Raw genomic sequence first — 19,318 nt, forward strand, 5'->3', positions numbered from 1 at the left:
TACAAATACAAACTGCACTTTCCAATGAACGAAATGAAAAAAATATATATAGCATTTGTGAGCTGTGATTATGAGTGGTTTCAAGGTTTGACTGGGCACAGCGAAATTCCTGAGATCCTTACAAAGCTTTTGAGAAGGTTTTTTGTTATTTTTTTCTTTTAAAGTAGGTCTTCCCCTTCCCTACCCCACACCGCAACGGCCACCCCCTGAGTTGAGTTGGTATACGGCAAGCTTTCTGGGAAAATCCCTTCTCCAGGCGCTGCTAAAAGATCTTTAGGCGAAATGGTTGTTGATGAAAGAATTTGCGCCCGCTCCGTCTTCACCTGCTTGGGCTTGTGTGGGTGCGCATGTGGGTCTGTGTGGGAGAGTGTGTATGCTTGGGTGGGGGGAGGTCTGTGCGGAGGGCGTGGGGTTGGAGGTGATTCCTTCTTATTCCCCAATCCTGAAAAGTAAAACTTACCTTACCTGTTTCCAGAATACCAGCCATTGTCTTCCGCATCTCACGGTCACCCTATGGGCTCCGGGGGTGGGAGGGGGGCGGTGGTGGTTTGTTGAAGGCAGAAAAAAAGTCTTAAGTATTTAAACATGTTGGACCATGCATGCATCTGTCCATGGTGTTGTGGTTTTTGTTTTATTTTTTTTTTTCGGTCCCCTCCCTCCCTTCCCTTTTCTTTTTACCAAAGTATATTCATCAAACTGCTGAGTTGGAAAGATTTGTAATGAGTTTTTGAGCTGTACGACTGTGGGTTTTTTTTTTCCCTCTTCCCCGCCCTCTCCCTCTTTCTAAATCTTCATCTGACATTAAATAAGGCAAATCCCAAACAGATTAACTTTCTCCTGGTTCTGCTCCGTCTCCTCAGTCTGTTCCCAGGTCTGGCTCGGGGCCGGGCGGCGGGAGATGCCCACGGGGCCCGCGGAGGTCCATGTGGCGCGCTAGGTGGGACCCCGGCGTCCTGAAGGCAGAGGCCCTGGCCCTCCTGCCCTGCGGCCTGGGCATGGCCTTCTCGCAGTCCCACGTGATGGCCGCCCGGAGGCACCAGCACAGCCGGCTCATCATCGAGGTGGACGAGTACAGCTCCAACCCCACCCAGGCCTTCACCTTCTACAATATCAACCAGGGCCGCTTCCAGCCGCCGCACGTGCAGATGTAAGTGGGCACCCCTGATGGAATCCACACCCCACCCCCCCGGGTGGGGGAGGGGGCGAGAGCGGGAGGGCTGCCTGGGGGTGGGCTCCTGGACTCGGGGTACCCCACCGTCTCCTGCACGTTGACGGCGGTGGATGGTGAGGCTCGGGATGGGAGGGACGGGGGAGAAGCTGCAGTGTGCTGGCCTTGTGGGCTGACTCTGGCCCAGAGTCTTGTTTCCTTTGGCCAGGAGGACGTTTTACAAACATTGAAAAACAACGTGATGGCACGTAAAAATCCAGACTTCTGGCTTTGCTCTACGAAACCCAAAGTCGTGGCAACCCCAGGCCCATTTGGCCTTGTGGTAGCGTCTGGGGGGCGGGGGGCACTGAGTTCCAGCTGCTGCCCCCTTGGTGTTTGGGTTACTGACCCCCTGGTCTAATTCCTGTTCCTCATTGCACAGATGGGGAGACTGAGGCACAGAGAGGGGGCAAGACGAGACTTGCTGCAGGACCAGGACAGGGCAAGACCCTGGTCGTGGACTGACTGTTCTCATTTCCTTCTGCCCAGACCCCCTTGGCTTCCCCCAGAGAACTGGGGAATTCTGCCACCTGCCCTTTGGGGCTGATGGAAAATATCAGAGGCGCCCCAGCAGTAGGGCCGCAGTGAGAACGCAGACTCAGGACCCGCGCACGAGGAGAACCTTTCTGCTCCCTGGGTCTTTTCCAGCGGTTGGGAGAGGAGCCGATGGCACGGGGTAGAGGGGGATAAATTCCTGGCCCGGCCCTGGGCGGCTCCCTGTGCCACTCCATCTCCCCCTCCTTTGTCTCCGCTGGCCCGTCCATCAGTCCGGCCAGACAGGTGACCCCCCGCGAGCCCCACACAGCTGGCAGGCACCGGAGCTGACATCTGCCTCCAATCCAGGGTGTTCTGCATGCTTAGCATCCTTTCCTGGTGATGTGTGTGGACAGGAGTACTCACGTGCTTTCCTCTGAGAGTTTAGGCGTTGTCCGCTCCACTGTTGAAACTCCTCTCAGCCTCTTCGGGGTGCCCCTGTGCTGGGTCTGTCTGGGTCTCTGACAAGCCCCTGGTGAGTGGAGAGCCCCACGAGTCCACAGTGACAATATAGGAGATGAGAGCTGTGGTGGGACGTTCCTGGGCTGTGGGGCCCAGGGCAGGTCCCCAGACCAGCAGGCTGGTCAGATTTCCCCCCCGAGGACACAGGGCCCGGCTTCCTCTTGGGCCATGGGCACTAGCTCTGGGGGGCAACGGTCACGTGAAGTGCTGGCCGCTGCCCGTTTAGGGAGACAGGAGGATCTGGGATGTGACCTGAGTCGAGAAGGAGCCCGGGGGAGTTCCACTCCCAGGCCCAGAGGTGGTGTGACTGGGTCACTGCCTCGTGTTCCTGTGTGTTTCTCTCAGGACGAGTCTTCTGTTGTAAAGGGTGGGTGCAGCGATTATTCGTGGGAGCAAGGGCTCTGGAGGGCAGGGGGCACCCAGCCTGGGGGTGGGCCCCAGCACTGGGACCTCCCTCTTCCCTGCAGTGCCTGCTCATTTCCGTGGGGGCTGCAGGGCTGGCATTGTCAATAAGATGAGATGGTTGGATGGCATCATCGGCTCAGCGGACATGATGAGTTTGAGTAAACTCCGGGAGATGAAGGACAGGGAAGCCTGGCGGGCTGCAGTCCGTGGGGTCGCAAAGAGTTGAACACGACTGAACAGTTGAAGGACAAGAACAAGATTTCTCTTTGGGAAACTCCCTGCAATGTCCAGTTTGGAACCAGATTGGCAGATTTGGGCAGGACGGGAGGCCTTGAGTCTCAAGCACGCTGTTCCTTGGTCTCTCTGGGACCTTGAGGCCTGGCGTGGCTGCTGCCAGGGGAGGCCTTCCCAGGGCTGGGTTTTCTCTTCTGTTGATGGAATTGGGCCTCCTGGGCTGCAAGTACAGTGCCTGAGGTCCCCAGATGCTGGGAATGGGTGGGAGCCCCAGGCCCTCAGGCGGAGCAGGTGGGGGTGTGTGTGTGTGTGCCTGTGTGCACGCCCATTCAGAGGGGTGCCTGGGCACAGCAGATAAAGCCAAGTAGAGACAGACAGAGCTGTCATGTAGGGGACCCCTGGGTAGCCCCAGTCGCAGAACAGAGCTAGGGCTACAGAAGTCAGGAGAGTTGGGGGAGCCAAGGGGCTGAGGGAGGACCCTCTGGAGAAAGTGCCTTGTAGGTTGAGACCCAGAGAAGCAGGATCAGGGGCAGCAAGTTGGGAAGTTGCCGCAGGGTCTGAGCCAAAGGTAATGGGAATGTCCAGGAACTTCCAACCCAGGCAGGAAGCTCGCGGGCCCCTGCGGGTCAGGCTGTGTCAGAGGAAGGGCGGTGAGTGGCCAGGTGAGAGGGGTCAGTCCCCTCATCTAACAACTCTGGCTTATTGGTTCATTTCTTCATTCACTTACCCAGCCGGGGTGTCTGTGAGCAAGTTGCCAAGCACGCTGGTTAGTTAGGAATGTGGGCTCCGGGGGCATCCTTGGTGGCTCATTTGGTGAAGTGTCTGCCTGCAATACAGGAGACCCAGGTTTCATCCCTGGGTTGGAAAGATCCCCTGGAGAAGGAAATGGCCACGCATGCAGTATTCTGGCCTGGAGCATCCTGTGGACAGAGGAGCCTGGTGGGCTACAGTCCATGGGGTTACAAGGGTTGGACATGATTTAGCGACTAAACCACTGCCATGGGCTCCAGGCTAGACCACCTGGATTTGAGTCCTGGTTTTGCCGCTTGATTGTGATGTGTCTCTTGGTGCCTCTGTTTCCCCGCCTACATAATGCTGCTCCTTGTATTGCTGAGCATCAAGTATGTGGATCCACGTAGAGAGGGGCCTGGCGGCAGGCGTCCATGCCTGCTGGACTAGGTGCTCGGGACTCAGCAGTGACCACAGATGGAGCCTCACCTGCACTGAGCTGATGATCCCGTGGGCTGTGCCATGAAAGTCAGAAAGTGCAGTAGCGTAAGGTTCTGGTAGCGCTAAGTGCCCTGGAGAAAAAGCTTAATGGCTTTTGCGGTCACTTAGCTGTTGTGGGCAGAGCAGGTTCACACTGGTCTGCCCCGCTCCATCCCTCCTGGCTTGCTCTGTGCGGTCCCCTCCTGAGGCTCAGGCAGTAGGGCTCGGGGGTGGTTAGGGATTTTGGCCGGGCTCCCGAGGAGAGCATACAGCGAGCCCCGGCTCTGGACTCCTGGTCCAGTGCTCTCTGATTGTCTGCTTGGGTCACCCTGGCTTGGAAATGCAGCTTTGCACACAGCCAGGTGAAGCCGGGCCCCTGCAGGACTAGGTGGGTGGCCGCTGTCTCCCACCCCCCTTCTTCCGACTCACACCCTGCGCGCAGAGGAAGCGTGTGGGTTTCCATGGCGAGTCTCCACCGAGGGAGATGCCACTTCCCAACACGTGATTTATCGCCGCCCTGGGCTTTGTCTCGGGGTGAGGGAGCGAGGGGCCTTATTTAATAAATCCACAATTTATATTTAATAACAACAATGACAGCCCAAACGTGGCCTCCGATGGAGCCCTGTGATTTATGCGGTTGCCCCCAGAGACCCTGGTGGTAACCAGGCTGCCTTTGCCTGAAGAATGAATGTCTGGATCTGGGGCTCTGGGTTTGGAGCCCTGAGACCAAAGACCCCCTCACCCTGGGGACTGAGCAGTGCTGCCCCTGGGGAGATCCCCTCTAGGTACCGGCCCCTGTGTCCTGAGCGGGGCAGGTGGACCACTGGCCTGGTGCTCAGTGAGTGAGAAGGCAAGAACCATGCAGGAGGGACAGATTACCATGGGGATCCACCTTAGAGGAGACTGGAGCCAGGCGTGGCAACTCCTCTTTGGCCTTTTTTATTTATAATATTTATTTATTTGTTTGACTGTGCTGGGTCTTCACTGGCGCACGTGGGGTCTAGTTCCCTGACTGAACCCAGGCTCCCTGGGTGGGAGCATTGAGTCTTGGCCACTGGACCACCAGGGAAATCCCTCTTTGTCTTTAAAAGGAGTCCTATTGGTGGATACTCAGTTCGGTTTAGTTCAGTCATCCAGTCGTGTCTGACTCTTTGCGACCCCATGGCCTGCAGCATGCCAGGCCTCCCTGTCCATCCCCAACTCCCGGGGTTCACCCAGATTCTTGCCCATCGAGTCGGTGGTGCCATCCATCCGTCTCATGCTAGTGGAATCATTTAAAGACCCTCCAAGCACGTCAGACTGTGTGGGGATCCTTGATGAATGTGGCAGGGTGGGGGGCATCACTCTGTGCCAGGCCAGGAGTGTCCCCTGGTTCCCGGCCTCCTCACTGAGTAAGGCTGGAGAGCTGATGCCCTCACTAGGTGAGATGGAGGCTTCAGAAGGGGCCCGCTGGCCCCTAGCCTGTCCAGGTGCTGCGAGGTCTCTAGGAGACAGTGAGGGTCAGCCTTGAGCCCAGGAGAGGTGGGGGTTGGGGTGGAACGGCAGGCAGGCGGCCCTCACCTGGGCTCTGTCTGTTCTCAAGTGCCACCCTGAACCTCTCCCCAAGGGCTCCGGGTGGAGTTCTGTTTTCTGGGACCTTACTTTCTCCCTCCTGCCTCCAGGCTGTGCACAGGCTGCCTCCCCTAGTCTATGTCCTGCTAACACGGACTCATCCTTCGGATCTCATCTCCTCAGAGTGCCTTCCCCGATCCCTTGCCAAATCTCTCTGGCTGCCCTCCTTCCCCCAGATCTAGGCATGCAGAGCCTCCCATTCACGGCACTGCTTCAGCCTGTGCTGATACATGCACTCGTGGGAGAGCTTTCTAAGCGTTCCTCCCCTCCGCCAACACGGGCTATCTCCCAAGCCTAGCATGGCGGACAGGAGGAGGGAAAGAAAAGGGAGCGAGGATTAGGCAAGGCACACGCTCCAGGAAGAGTGAGGGGATCAAGGAGTGCTTCCTGGTGGCGACGGCATAACCCCTGGGCTTGGAGGACCGGCAAAAGCAAAGCCAGGATGTGGGGAGGAAGGGAGGCATGGGGCCTCCGGGTGCAGGCTTGCCTTAGAGCCAGAGCTTGGTGGGAAGGAGCCTTAGGCAATCGTGCAGCTTAGCACCAACCAGTCCTTGCCTTCCCCTGGGCCTCCGTTTCCCCACTGCTAGGAGAGAAGGAGACTAGAGGTATCTCTCATTCTAAAAACGTGGCTGGTGCCCAGTCACATGATTGGACACGGTTTTGGAACTTCACTGAAGACAGGTCCTGTGCCATCCAGCCCCCTGACCTTCAGGGTGCCCTGTTTCCCCAGAAATCGAGATAATGGGGTGGGACGGCCTCTGCCTCCCACGCCTCTGTGAGTTTTTGGCATCAGTAGTTGCACTTCCAGGGTGTCAGTGGCTCAGGGGAGAGACCGAGAGGGGGCCAGGACGTAGGACACAGGCTGCAAGGGGCATGCATCAGGTTTCCAGTTCTCACAGCATCTCCAAGAGAGTGGGTGGTCCCCACCGCACAGAGCCGGATGGGAGGCTGGGAGGGTCTTGGGCACAGTGAGGAGGCCACTGAGCCCAGACGCTATCCTGGATCTGGGCGCTGGAGGCTGGGTTCTCTATTCTGCATCTTCCCTGCCGCCAGGGTTCCTGTGGGAAGGTCCCGGGGGAAGCTGGGGGGACACGGTGACAGGTTTCAGGTCTCAGAGAAAGAAGGAAAGAGCCACAGACTTGCTTGGGGCCATCTCGGCAGGTAGACGCTTTGCAGGAGTCGTGTTTGCCCCCTCCCAGACCTGGAACATTTATTTCCATCCTTTCTCTCTGGTCCCCCGAAGAACGTGGCTGGGAAATAACCATTTTCCTCTGTTTTATGAGGTTAAGTGCTCCAATTCCTGTTCTGAAGACCCAGGTTCAAATTCTACTCTATAACTTAGGAGCCCCGGTCCTGGGTGTGGAACTAACCTTTCCAGCCCTCAGTTACTTGCTACACCGAGCTGCTACAACTCAAGGGTTAGCCGGACTGCAAACTGTCGTATGGGTAAAGGAGAGTGTCCTGGCTCACATCCAGGTTTGGGCCCAGCTTCAGGCACAGCGGGATCTCGGGCTCAGCTGGTGTTGCCAAGCCCTCCCACCCTTTGCGTGCTGTCTCCTCCTCAGTACCCTCATTCTTGTTCTTTTCCTCCCTTCGAAACACAGGTGGGGTTTCTAGATGCTGCACAAGGTCTCCATGGGTGTCCAGCAGGTGTTTGGTATTTAGTAGGCTGGACTCAAGAAGCATTTGTCTATAGATTGACTGGATGCAATGAAGTAAGGCCTGGAAATAGTCCAGCTTGGTGTGAATTCTGGAACCAAAAACTGGCTTCAAATTCCAGCTCCACCAGCTTCCGTAGCTGAGATCCTGGGCAAGTCAACCTTTTCTTTTTTTAAAAAAAAATTCTTTTTTTAATGTGGACCATTTTTAAAGGCTTTATTGAATTTGTTAGAATATTGCTTCTGTTTTATGTTTTCCTTTCTTGGCCACAAGGCCTATGGGATCTTAACTCCCCGACCAGGGATCAAACCCACACCCCCTGCATGGGAAGGTGTGGTCTTAACCACGGGACCGCCAGGGAAGTCCCTAGCCAGCCTTTTTTTGATCCTCAGTTTCCTCATCTATAAAATGGGCACATGCAGAGTGCCCTGCTCAGACGGCCCCTGTGAGGGTGAAGAGAGCAGATGCATGTACAGTGCTTTGCACACAATGAGCTCTCCACCCGCGGGGATCATCAATATCATTACTGTTGCTATTATTTCAAGGTTGAGCATTTGTTACAATCCGAATAGCTGGAGGACAGTGCAGGGAAATAAAAGTCTGTTTTTGTTTTTTCCTCTGGGGATTATTAGGTTTGCCTCCTCACGGAGCTCAGAAGCCTCAGGGCGAAGAGAAACAAGAGCGGAGTTAATTAAAGAGCCTGGGCTCCAGGAGCAGGCCCAGCCCGACTAGTGCCTGTGGAATTTGTGTGCTCCTGGCTGGTGGGCAGCAGGAGCGTCAGCTGGCTCAGGGCTCCTGTACGGAGGGACGCACAGGACGAGGGGTTGCTGGGGCCCGAGGTGGCTCTGGGGATGGTGTCTCACTCCCTGTGTCCCCCTTCTTTGTCTCTTGGACTTGGTCTCAGCCGCCTTGTGGCATTTTTACAACCTCGGTGTATGTGAGGCCAATGAATGAATGGATGAGTTTGATTGACTCACTCATGTTAATTACTGGGCCAGGCCAATAGCCCAGTAGTGACTGGCTGCCTTGCTCCAATATCAGCTGTGTTAGGGGCAGACAGGTAGATTCCCAGGCCTCTTACCTGCAAGACTTGTCTGTCATATGGTGGGTGATGGCGGGGAGCGACCCAGAGGACACAGGAGTGGCAGGAATTCCTGGGAGGGAGATTTGCGCTTCTCCACTGGTTGAGGCATCACCTCCTCCTGGCAAGTTCAGGGGGCCCCAGGCCAGACTAGGGCCTTCTCTGGCCCCCAGGCCCTCTGCTGCCCCATGCGACCTTGTGGCTTTATTGTTACTAGCTGGCCAAGTCTCGTCTCCACCATCAGTCTGGGACCTGGCCTGGTTCATTCACTTCTCCAGCTCTGAGCTCATAACTGGTACCCAGTAGGCGTTCAGGGTGTGTTTTGTTGAATGAATGAAGGACGGAAGGAAAGAATGGAGAGAAGAGAAAGGACTCCGAGAACCCTCCTGTTGGACATCATCAGACTCAGAAATTCTTCCTTTTCCGCGATCGGACCTAACTCTGACCCGCTGGGGGTCCTCGCTTGACTTAACCACCCCCAGCAAAGGGCCCTGGAAGTCTCTTCCCCGGAGGCCGGGTGACGGGGTGATGCTGGCACGGGGCTGCCGCCGGGCGGATGGAGCTTCCTCGTGCTCTCTGCACATTAGCATGCTGAACCCACGTCTCTCGTAAGGTGTTAATTAAATTTCTTCGAAGTATATTGTCTGAAAAAAAAAGGATAATTAGAAAGATGTCTTTAAAAGTATTTATGTAACTGATATGGTACTGCTTTTGGTTTGCCGCATAATTAGATTTAAACACAGCTCCTCGAGCGGCATACTCATTTGGAGAGAGCAGCTCGTTGAAATGTCATTGCGCTGTTTTTCAGCGTTTTGAGCCTGGCAGAACCAGTCAGCTGAGGAGGCAAGAGCCGGGGTTCTTGGGGAGTGCGCGAACTGGGAGCAGGGAGCTGGGGTTGTTTCCCACGGTCTGCATTTGTTCCCTGGGACACCCGGGCCACCGGCTCAGTATCCTCACGTGTAAGACAAGAGGGCTTCCAGGGCCTCCCGGGGACCGAGAGCTTACAGTTACACAGCCACAGCTTTTAAATGTTCTGTGTCGTTGCCTAGTGAGGGACGGAGCTCCATTATACAGGTGAGCAAACCAAGGCCAGGCATTTTCTTGAGGTTATATGTTAGCAACGATCAGCAGATCTGGGTCTTCTAAATCCAGAGCTGTTTTCCTGCAGGACCCTGGAAAGCCCTCGTTCTCAACATGATCAGACCAGCTCATAGGTTTGGAAAATTGCTGTCTGTCTTTCGTGCCTTTATCTTGCAAGTTCCCATGAAATCCTGCCCTGCACACGTGGCTCTCCCTGCATGCTCTCTCTGTACGGCCCTGCAGAGTCAGCTCTTCCAACTGGATGAGGACCTCAGTCCATGCATCCTCCATGGGGCCGACAGCAACCCCCCAAGGGGGTGAAACCTGGATTTTTGGGGGTGAACAAAATCTTACTCTTATTATAAAGCGCAGATACACACATCGTAAATGAACAGATATACAGAGTATCTGTGGTGTTAAAATTTCACAAGAGGAGTGAGTAGAAAAAGCATCAGGTCCCTTAGAGGCTGATGATGGAAAAAAAAATGGTTGAGAGGCACTGCTTGTCAAACAGCAGGTCAATTGTGGTCATCACACAGGTGCACGTAGGCCCACGTGCTGGGCTGTACCTGTCAGCTCTTCCCACTCATCACCTCCTTTAACCCTCACACAACACCTGGGGGTTCCTGTGTTACGGAGGGGAAACTGAGGCTCAGGGGGAAATCTTCTGCCGGATTGGTGAGCGGAGGGTCAGGGTTTGAATGCGGGTGGATGTGATCTGGACTACACGTGATCCGATCTGGATGGGACGTGCGCTGTAGGCTCCTGACGCTTTGGCCCCTGGACCCCACGGTCCCCTCTCTCCCCAGGGTGGACCCGGTGCCTCATGACGCCCCCAAGCCGCCCGGCTACACCCGCTTTGTCTGCGTGTCTGACACCCACTCAAGGACGGACCCCATCCAGATGCCCTACGGCGACGTGCTGATCCACGCCGGGGACTTCACGGAGCTGGGGCTCCCGAGCGAGGTGAAGAAATTCAACGAGTGGCTGGGTAGGTGCCAGAAGGGGTGGCGCCTGGGAGCGGCCAGACTCGGGCCAGACCCCTGCCGCCGGCCCTCCTCCCTGCTCTGCCTGGCCCCTCCCCGGCCTCTGCCACCTGTCCACCTCCCCAGGGAAGCCCCTGACCTCCGGGACCAGGCCTCAGCCCTCTGACTATCTCGTCACACCTGGGAGGTCTCCTGCCCCAGCACGTGTCTGTGCTGTGACTTTCTATTTGTGGGATATTTTTCGGCCTGGGAGACTCCCTTCCGCAAACCCAGGTTCATTTTTGTCTGGTTGCGTGTCCAGCCCCCAGTACCTGGTCCAGGTAAGTCCCAATAAATAACTGAATGAGTGAATGAATGGGTGAGTCAGTGGCTGAGTGGGTGAACAAATGAATGACTCTCTGGGAACAGTGATACCAAGGCAGGTGCTCAGCTGGTCAGACCGGCTCAGACACCCGCCACCCTCGACCGCTGCCCAAATGAGAGGACCCTCCTGGCCTCCGTGGCCCCAGCAGGAGCCCAGGGGTTCCGGTGTGGGCTCCTCCATGGACAGCTGTTGGTACAGGCAGCAGTGCGAGCACCGTCCCACGCTGTGGGAGATGGTGGGCCATGATTCGCAAGCACAACCCCCAGGGTTTTGTCTCTGGTTTTGCTTTCTTCCAAAATAAGAAAGACATAAATATGGGGTGCCCTCCTGGGAAAAGCTGCTTGCTTGGAATCCAGAGAAACCTCACGGCGACTCTCCCCGCCACGGCCCCAGTGGGGACTGCTGGACGGCCCCGGTGGGCAGGCCTGCTGTCTCGGAGGCGTGGGGCCGGGGCCGGCCCACCTCCCCTCGCAGCCCCTCGTGGCCGCCAGACGGTCCCCCGCGCCTCCCCAGGGGCATCCCGCTGTGCAGTTGGCTGGGAGCTCCGCGAGCAGAGGGCCAGGAGCGAGGCGGGTAGCTGCAGCGAGAGAGGCCCGGCTTTGCCAGTCGAGACAAATATTTACAAGCAAGGCCTTTCCCTCCTCTTGGCAGGCTTGGAGCTTTCAATATTGATCTTTCAAATGGGAAATTCTAATTGAGGCCCCGTTTGGGCTGAAACCTGTGAAGGCTGGGATGGGGTGGGGGGCGCTCCTCCAGGAGGTGAGTCTGCCTCAGTGCGTCTCCCTTTGCCAGGTCCTAGGAAGGGGGCCCTCGCGGAGATGGCTTTCTCTTGAGTATTTATTTACTGGATTTTGGCTGCATCAGGTCTTAGTCCCTGGGAGGCCTCACCCCTCTTCGGTTAGTTGCGGTGTTTGGGCTTATTTGTCCTATGGCATGTGGGATCCTGGTTTCCCCGACCAGGAATCTAACCTGTGTCCCCTGCATGGCAAGGCAGATTCTTAACCACTGGCCCACCAGGGCAGTCCCGAGGCTGCTTTCTTAGCCCCCTGCTCTAGGGTCTCAAAGAGACGTGAGGCTGAACCGAGAGTCCACGTCCCCGGCAGAGAGCAGCAGTCGCTGGTGGCTGGGCACGTGCTCTGCCAGGCCCACTTGGTAGGCTCCTTATCGCTGCTGCCCAGTTGGATGTGAGGAGCAGCTGTTTGGCATGGGCGCTGTCTGGATTCTTATCTGACCAAAGGCGATGTTGGCCCCCGGCCCTGCCCTGAGGTTCCCAAAGGTGGGGACTGTTTCTGATGTACCCCTGGCCCAAACGTGTTCCTCTCCATGCTGAGTGAGTAATGAAGCCAACAGTTGCATGTACCATGGCGGGTGGGTGGCCGGGGCGGGGGGCTGGTGGCCAGGGCTGGTGACCGGGGGCCGTGAGCTCTCAGTGCAGGTGCTGAGGGTGGCCTCCCCCTGGATGGGAGGTTTCAGGGACAAGCTGTCGCTGGGCTGGGTTTGGCCTGAAAATCGGGGAGTTTGTGCAGGGAAAGGGATAGCTGAGGCCAGAGCCTTCGTGGGACACGTGAGAGGTGGCGTTATGTGTCCGGGCTGGAGGGAGGGGGTCTGGGGGAACATGAAGGCAGTGAGCCTGAAAAGGGGCGTGAGGCCTCCCAGAGACTCTGAGGCCGAGTGGAAGCCAGGGGCCTGGGAGGCCCGCCTGGTGAGATGGCCATTTTAGGAAAATCTCTCTACCTGCCTCTCAGGAGAAGTCAGAACTAGGTGCTGTGGGAATTTGCGGGGGAGGGGGCTTTCTTGGTAATTTGCACTTGGCGTTGGATTGATTTATTTGCCCGATCGTGGCAGGTGGGAAGGGTGAACTTGCAGAGGGGTTTTCCTTTTACAAAAGGGGCTTCTCCCCTTGGCAGCCTGGAAGAGTTTGCAGATGTCAGTGCTTGTCACTCAAGTGGACTGGGCGGGGCTTGAGGCTGAGGAGTGACTGAACGGGCGGCCGGGGGTTGGGGGGGGCCGGGGGGGACGGGGCAGGGGAGGGAGGGGGCGATTTGAATGTGAGCATCAGTAGGAACGGTTTAGAGCATCCAACTGCAGCCGGCTTCTCGGGAGCGTGCCCGCTGAGCAAAGGGACTCCCCTCTGAGGGCTTGTGGCTCACATGCCCAGGGATGTGGTTGGTGATCATGGTGGAGAGACGGACTCAGGAGGTGTGGTTTTATAAAGAGCTCGTGTTTATCGACTCTTCACGTGTGCTGGGTGCCCTTTATGTATATTTTTAAATCATTTGATTCGCTTGGTCAGGGGATGAGGCAGGAGCTATTATCATCCCCATTTAACAGAGGAGAAACCGAGGCTCAGAGGAGTGAAGTAACTTGCCCGAGGTCACACAGCCAGCAAGTGGCAGAGCTGGGATTCAAACCTAGGTAGTTGGACTCTGGAGCCAAGCTCTCATCATCTCCTCTGTATCACCTCTCTTGTTTTTATGGTGAAATTTCTCTGTTTTGAAATAAAGATGTGCCTTTTGGGGCCAGATGTCCAGGGTCAGCTTCCTCCCAGGTGACTGCAGCAGTCAGGTGACCGCAGCAGTCAGGTGACCTCTCTGAGCCTCTCTGACCTCATTTTAAATGGGGAGGAGGTCAGGCTTCCCTTACCCTGTCTGCCTCTTCGGAGGTGAGTTGTTTTAAGGCTCTATTGGGCTGGAGGAAACGCTCAAGTGTTATAATCTGTAAAAGGCTGTGCAGATGGCCAAAGCCCAGGAGGTGGCGTTGGCCAGATCGGGGCTCCCCTTGGGGTAGAGGTAGGGGTCATGGGTTGGTCCCATGGGGGGCTGGGGGATTTGACTGGAGCCTGCATGTTGAATTGCAAGGAGAAGCGGTAGATGATTTGTGTGTCAAAGTATGTGGAGTTTCCGAGAAATGTTGACCTAGAACCTCATCTATGCAGGCGGTTCTTACACACACACACACACACACACACACACACGTAGGAAAGACTGCAGGGGCTCTTCATTCCTCCGTCAGTGCATCTCTCTGAGAACATGGGGTAAGTGTGCAGTGGGTGATGGTAGGAGTGAGGAGAGGCCACTGCGTCTGATGATGGGGATGCCACGGACGGGTGGACCCACCGGAAGCAGCAAGAGGACCATTCTCATGATGAGGTCTGTGGAGCGCTGGCCCTGGGTGATGCTGACGGAGAGCTCCTTGAAGCAGCCACGGAAGGCCTCCCTGAAGAGGTGGCCTTGGGTGAGGCATGAAGGTGACAGTGAGCCCTGCAGGAGGAACATTCCAGGCAGGGGCACAGCGGCTGCAGAGGCCCCGCGGGCAGGCGGCGGGAGGGTTTCCACCACTGCAGCTACGCCCCGTGGGCCGGTGGCAGGAGTTTGGGGTTGATTCTAGGTGAGCTGGGCTCTTCGGGAGGGTTTGTGGAAGGGAGTGACCTTTAAAAAGGCCTGGACTGCAAAGGCAGAATGGAGGCCGCAAGGCCAGTGAGGGCCGAGGCTCTGGAATGTTCCAGAAGTGATGTCTGGGACTGTGGGGGATTTTTATTTTCTTCTTTGTGGTTCTCTGTTTCTTTTATCCCTCTGATTTTTCTGTAGGGAGCATGTATTATTCTCGTAGCTTTAACTGAAGACAACACTAAAGTCCATTGCTTTTAAAGAAACGTTGGCCTCTCTGGAGTCTGATGCGTGGCGTATCCCAGGATGGGGGTGGGGATGGTGCTGGGCCCAGGTCAGTCCTGGCATCATCCAGCTACTCAGGAGGTCACCTGGAGTCCCTTCCCCAGCCAGCAGGGCCCTGCCTGCCTCTCAGACCCACGGGCCCAGCCCTTCCTCCTCCTGAGTGAGAAAGCTGCTGATCTGAAATTCATAACCAGCTTCTTCCCTGCTCGTTGATCTCATGGAGAATACCTACAATCATATTGTAGGAGCCACCTCCAGACAGACAGGAGGAGATTTAAAAAATTAATAAAGACCCTTTTGTAAGAGAAGATTAGGTGCCTAACTGGGGAGATGTGCGGCTCCCCTCATGCGTCTCTAATTTGCTGTCGGGTGGGTTGCTCTCGGCCTGGCTGTGAGGGTGTCCGCGTTTTGCCCACTTGCAGGCTTCTGTCTGGGTCTGTGTTCTTTAGAGGGCACTAGGTTGGGGGTGATAGGGCCCCCTGACAGATCCCTTTTCCCGTGGGCCATTAATATCCCCAATACATTCATGAAGTAGAACCGCCAGATGGATTTGTAAATGTCCCAGTAAGCAGCTAAAAAATTGCTAAGGATGGGCTTTCCAGCTGTAAAGAATGAAAAGAAGAGCACAGTTGACTGAAGATGGAGAAGAATGTGCTGGAAGCCCCTTGCTCATCCGCAGGAATCGCGGGATGATGGACGGGCAGCCTGGAGCCCGCAGGCCGATTGGCCCAGTAACTCGTGTCTGTGCAGGGAGGTGGGGCGGCAGGGAGGTTACGCGCTCCCGTCTGGCAGTCAAGCAGGCCTGTCTTCACCCCACTTCAGCCTCTTATTTGCTGTGTGACCTTCACTTAGTCGCTCAACCTCTCTGTGCCTCATTTGTAAAATGGGAAGATTTATTTACCTACCCCAGAGGGCTGGGGAGGAGTGACAGTCATATGCTTAGTACATCGCGGACTCAGGGAGAAGCCCTTGAGGAGTGGCGGCTGTTGTCATAAAAAGCTTGCTTCTCCCTGATCCGAGACCCCACAAACACACCTGCCAACCAACCAGCCGCAGCGCTGGCCGAGCCATTTTGTTCTGGCCACACCGGTTGACTGCAGTTCCCCACCCTGGACCTTGGCTCATTCTTGTCCTCTGGCTGTTTCTCGTCCACCCTGGCTCGAATGCAGCTCTTGTGAAACTACACGCCCCATGCCCCCTCCTGCCCTGCTGGGCTGCGTCGGTTCCTGCCCCCCACCCCCCTCCCCGTACACCAGGGCTCCCTGTTCAGACCTTGGTGGTGGTCCTTGGAGGGAGGCCCCTGTGTCTTCATGCCTCCCGTTGGCCCCACCTAGACCGTCCACCCCTGGAGGGTGGGACGAGCCTCACCCCCAGCGCCGACCGGGCCTCAGCCCGGGGAAGCCCTGGACAGAGGCATGGACTCGGGGTGGGTGTGCTGTGAGCTGGTCCCTGCATCCTGGCAGGGCTGGTTGCCATGGGGGGCGGCAGGGAGCAGCCATAAGAGAGGCTTCCAGGAGGGCAGGACCGTGACACCAGAGTGTGAGCTGTGGCTCTCACAACATGGGACTTGGAGAGAGTCTTCGCAGGGGCAGAGGCCGAGCGGGGCATCTCCAGACTGAGGCTGGGAACTGAGGCCAGTGGGTGCTGGGGACCCGGCCTAGGGAGGGCCAGGTATTCCGGGGGTGTGTGTGGGCTCCCCTCTGGAAGCCAGGGGTGCTGAGCAGAGGCTGAGCGCCCGGGAGCACCCATGCGCAGGACGACCCCGAGGCCTGGACACCGCCCGCGTCTGCCCCAAGGCAAGAACACCGGCCCATTTCTGCTTCCAGATTGGAGTGACAGCCATGCCCTGGAGAACTGTCAGTTCCTGACCGGGGATTCGCGAGATGCTGGAAGGCTCGCTCTCTGTGACTGGCAGGTGCCAGGTTTTCCTCCGCACCCCACCCCCTGCCAGGAGAAGCCTGCAGCCTCCACAGCCCCTCCCCTCCCCTGGAACTCCCAGCTTCAGACCCTAGGACTGGCCTCAGAGTGACCGCTCACCCCTCCTCTCCACCTCCCTGTCCGCCCTGGGGCCTCCTTCTCCAGCTTCTCTCTCTAGCTCCCCCTTCTCCATCTCTCCTTTCGTTTCTGGTTCTCCTTCTCACTGATGGTGGCTCCGCTCAGGACCAACCCTGAGCTTCTCAACCGCCTTCTGTCCAGATGATAATGAGGCCCCCCCCTGCCCCGATCTTGCTCCCACCCAGACTCACAGACGCCTCCCACTCTGCCCCGGACCAGATCTCTCTTTGAGATCCAGAGGGTGTATTATTCAGTCAACTCAGAAGACACCTCCTCCTGGCTGTCCACCAGGATTTTAGACTTGTTCTGTGTCAAGCTGAACTCCCAAACTGTAGATCCACTCCCAGAGGGTATGTGGTAAGGCACGGGCCTCCACTGAGACCCTCTCAACCCCAGCTCCCTTCCCTCTGAAGCTATCAGGGCCTCCTATTGTTATTTGGGCTCTGCTGTTGTCTGTCCTGCCCATGTCCTCGTCACTCACTTCTGCCACCACTGAGCTGCTTTGAGCTCCCAAGTGGGCCGTCCTGCCAGCCTCCCCATCCTCCTGCAGGACCTGTGAGCCCTTTGAGGGTCAAGGCTGAGCTGGGTCAAGTGCAGGTCCTCGGAGTCCCTCCTGGCCCCGAGGGGTGCTGGCGGGCATCTGCTGAAAGGTCTGTAGAGCACCCAGGAGTCGCTTAATTAAGTGACTCTACCCTTAGCAGCATTGGGCAGGGAGGAAGATGAGGGCCTGGAAATGGAGAGCTTAGAAGTTATAATTAACTTTTTACTGGCGCCCTACCATAAAACGATGTGTAAGACAATATAAAAGGGGTCCAAGGATCTAGTTAAACAGAGCTAGGTCTTTTGCAAGTAAACCCTTAATTAAAATCTGTGAGGGAGGAAGGGAGAGAAAGGGAAAGCAGAGAAGCCGTTCCGAGGTGGGTTTCTTAGGTGTTTGCCTCATCTGCCGCTGCAGGGAGGCTGCGGGGCCGTGGGCAGGGGCCGGGGGTGGTTGGGGAAGAAAGGGCTCCACGCCGTCTTTTTGCCTCTGTGCCATCAGATACGAGAGCCCCTGATAGGAGCTGCGGGTGGACCCGAGGGGCTTTGGCAAGGAGCGGGGGGGCCTCAGGGTCCCCGTGCAGGAGCGGGAGATGCCTCCTGAGTTTAGAACTGGTCTTTGCGGGAACAACCGTTTCAGATGCGGCTGGAAGTTGATGACCTCCCCACCCACTGCCCACCCTCAGCCCTTCTCTTCTTTCCCCCCACCCAACCCCGGCCCGGGGTGAGGCCGAGGCCAAGTTACCGCTCCCCACTCCCCGCAGCTCTGGCCACAGCAGTTTATGCAAGTCGCTGCTTTTGTCTTATTCCTGAGAAAATTGGTTTTTTTGTTTTTCACCTCATGCAAAGGCTCCCTTCTTCCCAGAGCCTCGGACCTTCATGTTCACATCTGTCTCTTTGTGCCCAGTACCTGCCCCGGGCCGTGGACTGTCCCCACAGTGGGCATCAGAGCATCAGGCCTGAGAGACAGGACTGGGGTGGCCCTGGCCCGGTGTGTGCACACCCCACTCGTGGGGCTGAAAACCTTCTGGGTTTCTTGGGCGGAGCCATCCTGCTGTCCTGCCCAATGTGGCCAGGGTGGTGGGGTGCAGTGGGTTTCCCAGGACTGGCCGCGGTACCAGGGTGTAAGTGGCTCAGTGGGCTGGCAGGTCCGGGCGGACAGGCTTCATGTGGACTGAGGTCAGGGTTCACAGCCCCTTCAGTGGAGCTGGGAGTCTGGTTCTGGGCCCCTCCTTCTGACTCTGACCTTAACCTCGCTTTTCCTGCTGAATGTTCACGTCCATGTCCAAAAAATATGACGTTTGGACCATGTGTTGACTGAGGCCCCTCCCTGGGCCCCAGCTTGGGTCTCCTCTCGGACCAAACTCCTTCTGGCCTCTGAGCCCTGCTGTGGGTGAGCTGAGTGTCCGTCTCTCCCACGGGAGAACAGGGGAGGGGTCCACACGCGTTCCAGTCATCCCAGGTCTTGGGTGGGGTGGGGTGGCGCTGTGTTCACTGTCTTGTCTTGAAGATTTAGTGATAACCGATGTAGCTACTTCCAGAGGGCCCAGGGACCCATGTATGGTCTGACAATGCAGTCAACAGGCAAGGTCACTTCGGTGATTGGATCAATGAATCAGACGATCAGGGAGAGGTGATAGTGATCAAGGTGGGAGGGTTTTTTTTTTTTTTTTTAAATATAGATGGTTTCAGTTCAGTTCAGTTCAGTCACTCAGTCATGTCCGACTCTTTGCGACCCCATGGACTGCAGCATGTCAGGCCTCCCTGTCCATCACCAACTCCCGGAGTAGATGGTTTAGGATGGTCTAAAAGAGGACCCATGAGTAGAGGAGGACCCAGCCCTGAATTGCCTGGTTTACAGGCAAGGTCTGCAGGGCTGAGCTCAGAGATGGTAGAGGCCAGGGAGGAAGGCCCAGGTCTGCTGATGAATGGGGCGAAGGTGTGAATTTTATCCTAAGTGTTAAAGATGCCACGGGGCCTTAGAGTCCCTTGGACAGCAAGGAGATCCAACCAGTCCATCCTAAAGGAAATCAGTCCTGAATATTCATTGGAAGGACTGATGCTGAAGCTGAAACTCCAATACTTTGGCCACCTGATGTGAAAAACTGACTCATTTGAAAAGACCCTGATGCTGGGAAAGATTGAAGGCGGGAGGAGAAGGGGACGACAGAGGATGAAATGGTTGAATGGCATCAATGACTCAATGGACATGACTTTGAGTAA

At 56.6% G+C, this 19,318-nt stretch overlaps 1 protein-coding gene across 2 annotated transcripts in view; it reads left to right on the plus strand.

The window, feature by feature from the left end:
• Window positions 1–19,318, plus strand: part of MPPED1 (metallophosphoesterase domain containing 1) — an 82,609-nt gene that overhangs the window by 13,207 nt on the left and 50,084 nt on the right. For both annotated transcript variants that reach the window (XM_024992820.2, XM_024992821.2), the window contains exons 2-3: window positions 861–1,147; window positions 10,292–10,473. In XM_024992820.2, the coding sequence (XP_024848588.1) occupies window positions 924–1,147; window positions 10,292–10,473 (406 nt within the window). In that variant the 5' untranslated portion in view covers window positions 861–923. The remainder of the gene's footprint in view (window positions 1–860; window positions 1,148–10,291; window positions 10,474–19,318) is intronic.

The sequence above is a fragment of the Bos taurus genome, chromosome 5 (genome assembly GCF_002263795.3).
Source record: "Bos taurus isolate L1 Dominette 01449 registration number 42190680 breed Hereford chromosome 5, ARS-UCD2.0, whole genome shotgun sequence".
Lineage (NCBI taxonomy): Eukaryota > Metazoa > Chordata > Mammalia > Artiodactyla > Bovidae > Bos > Bos taurus.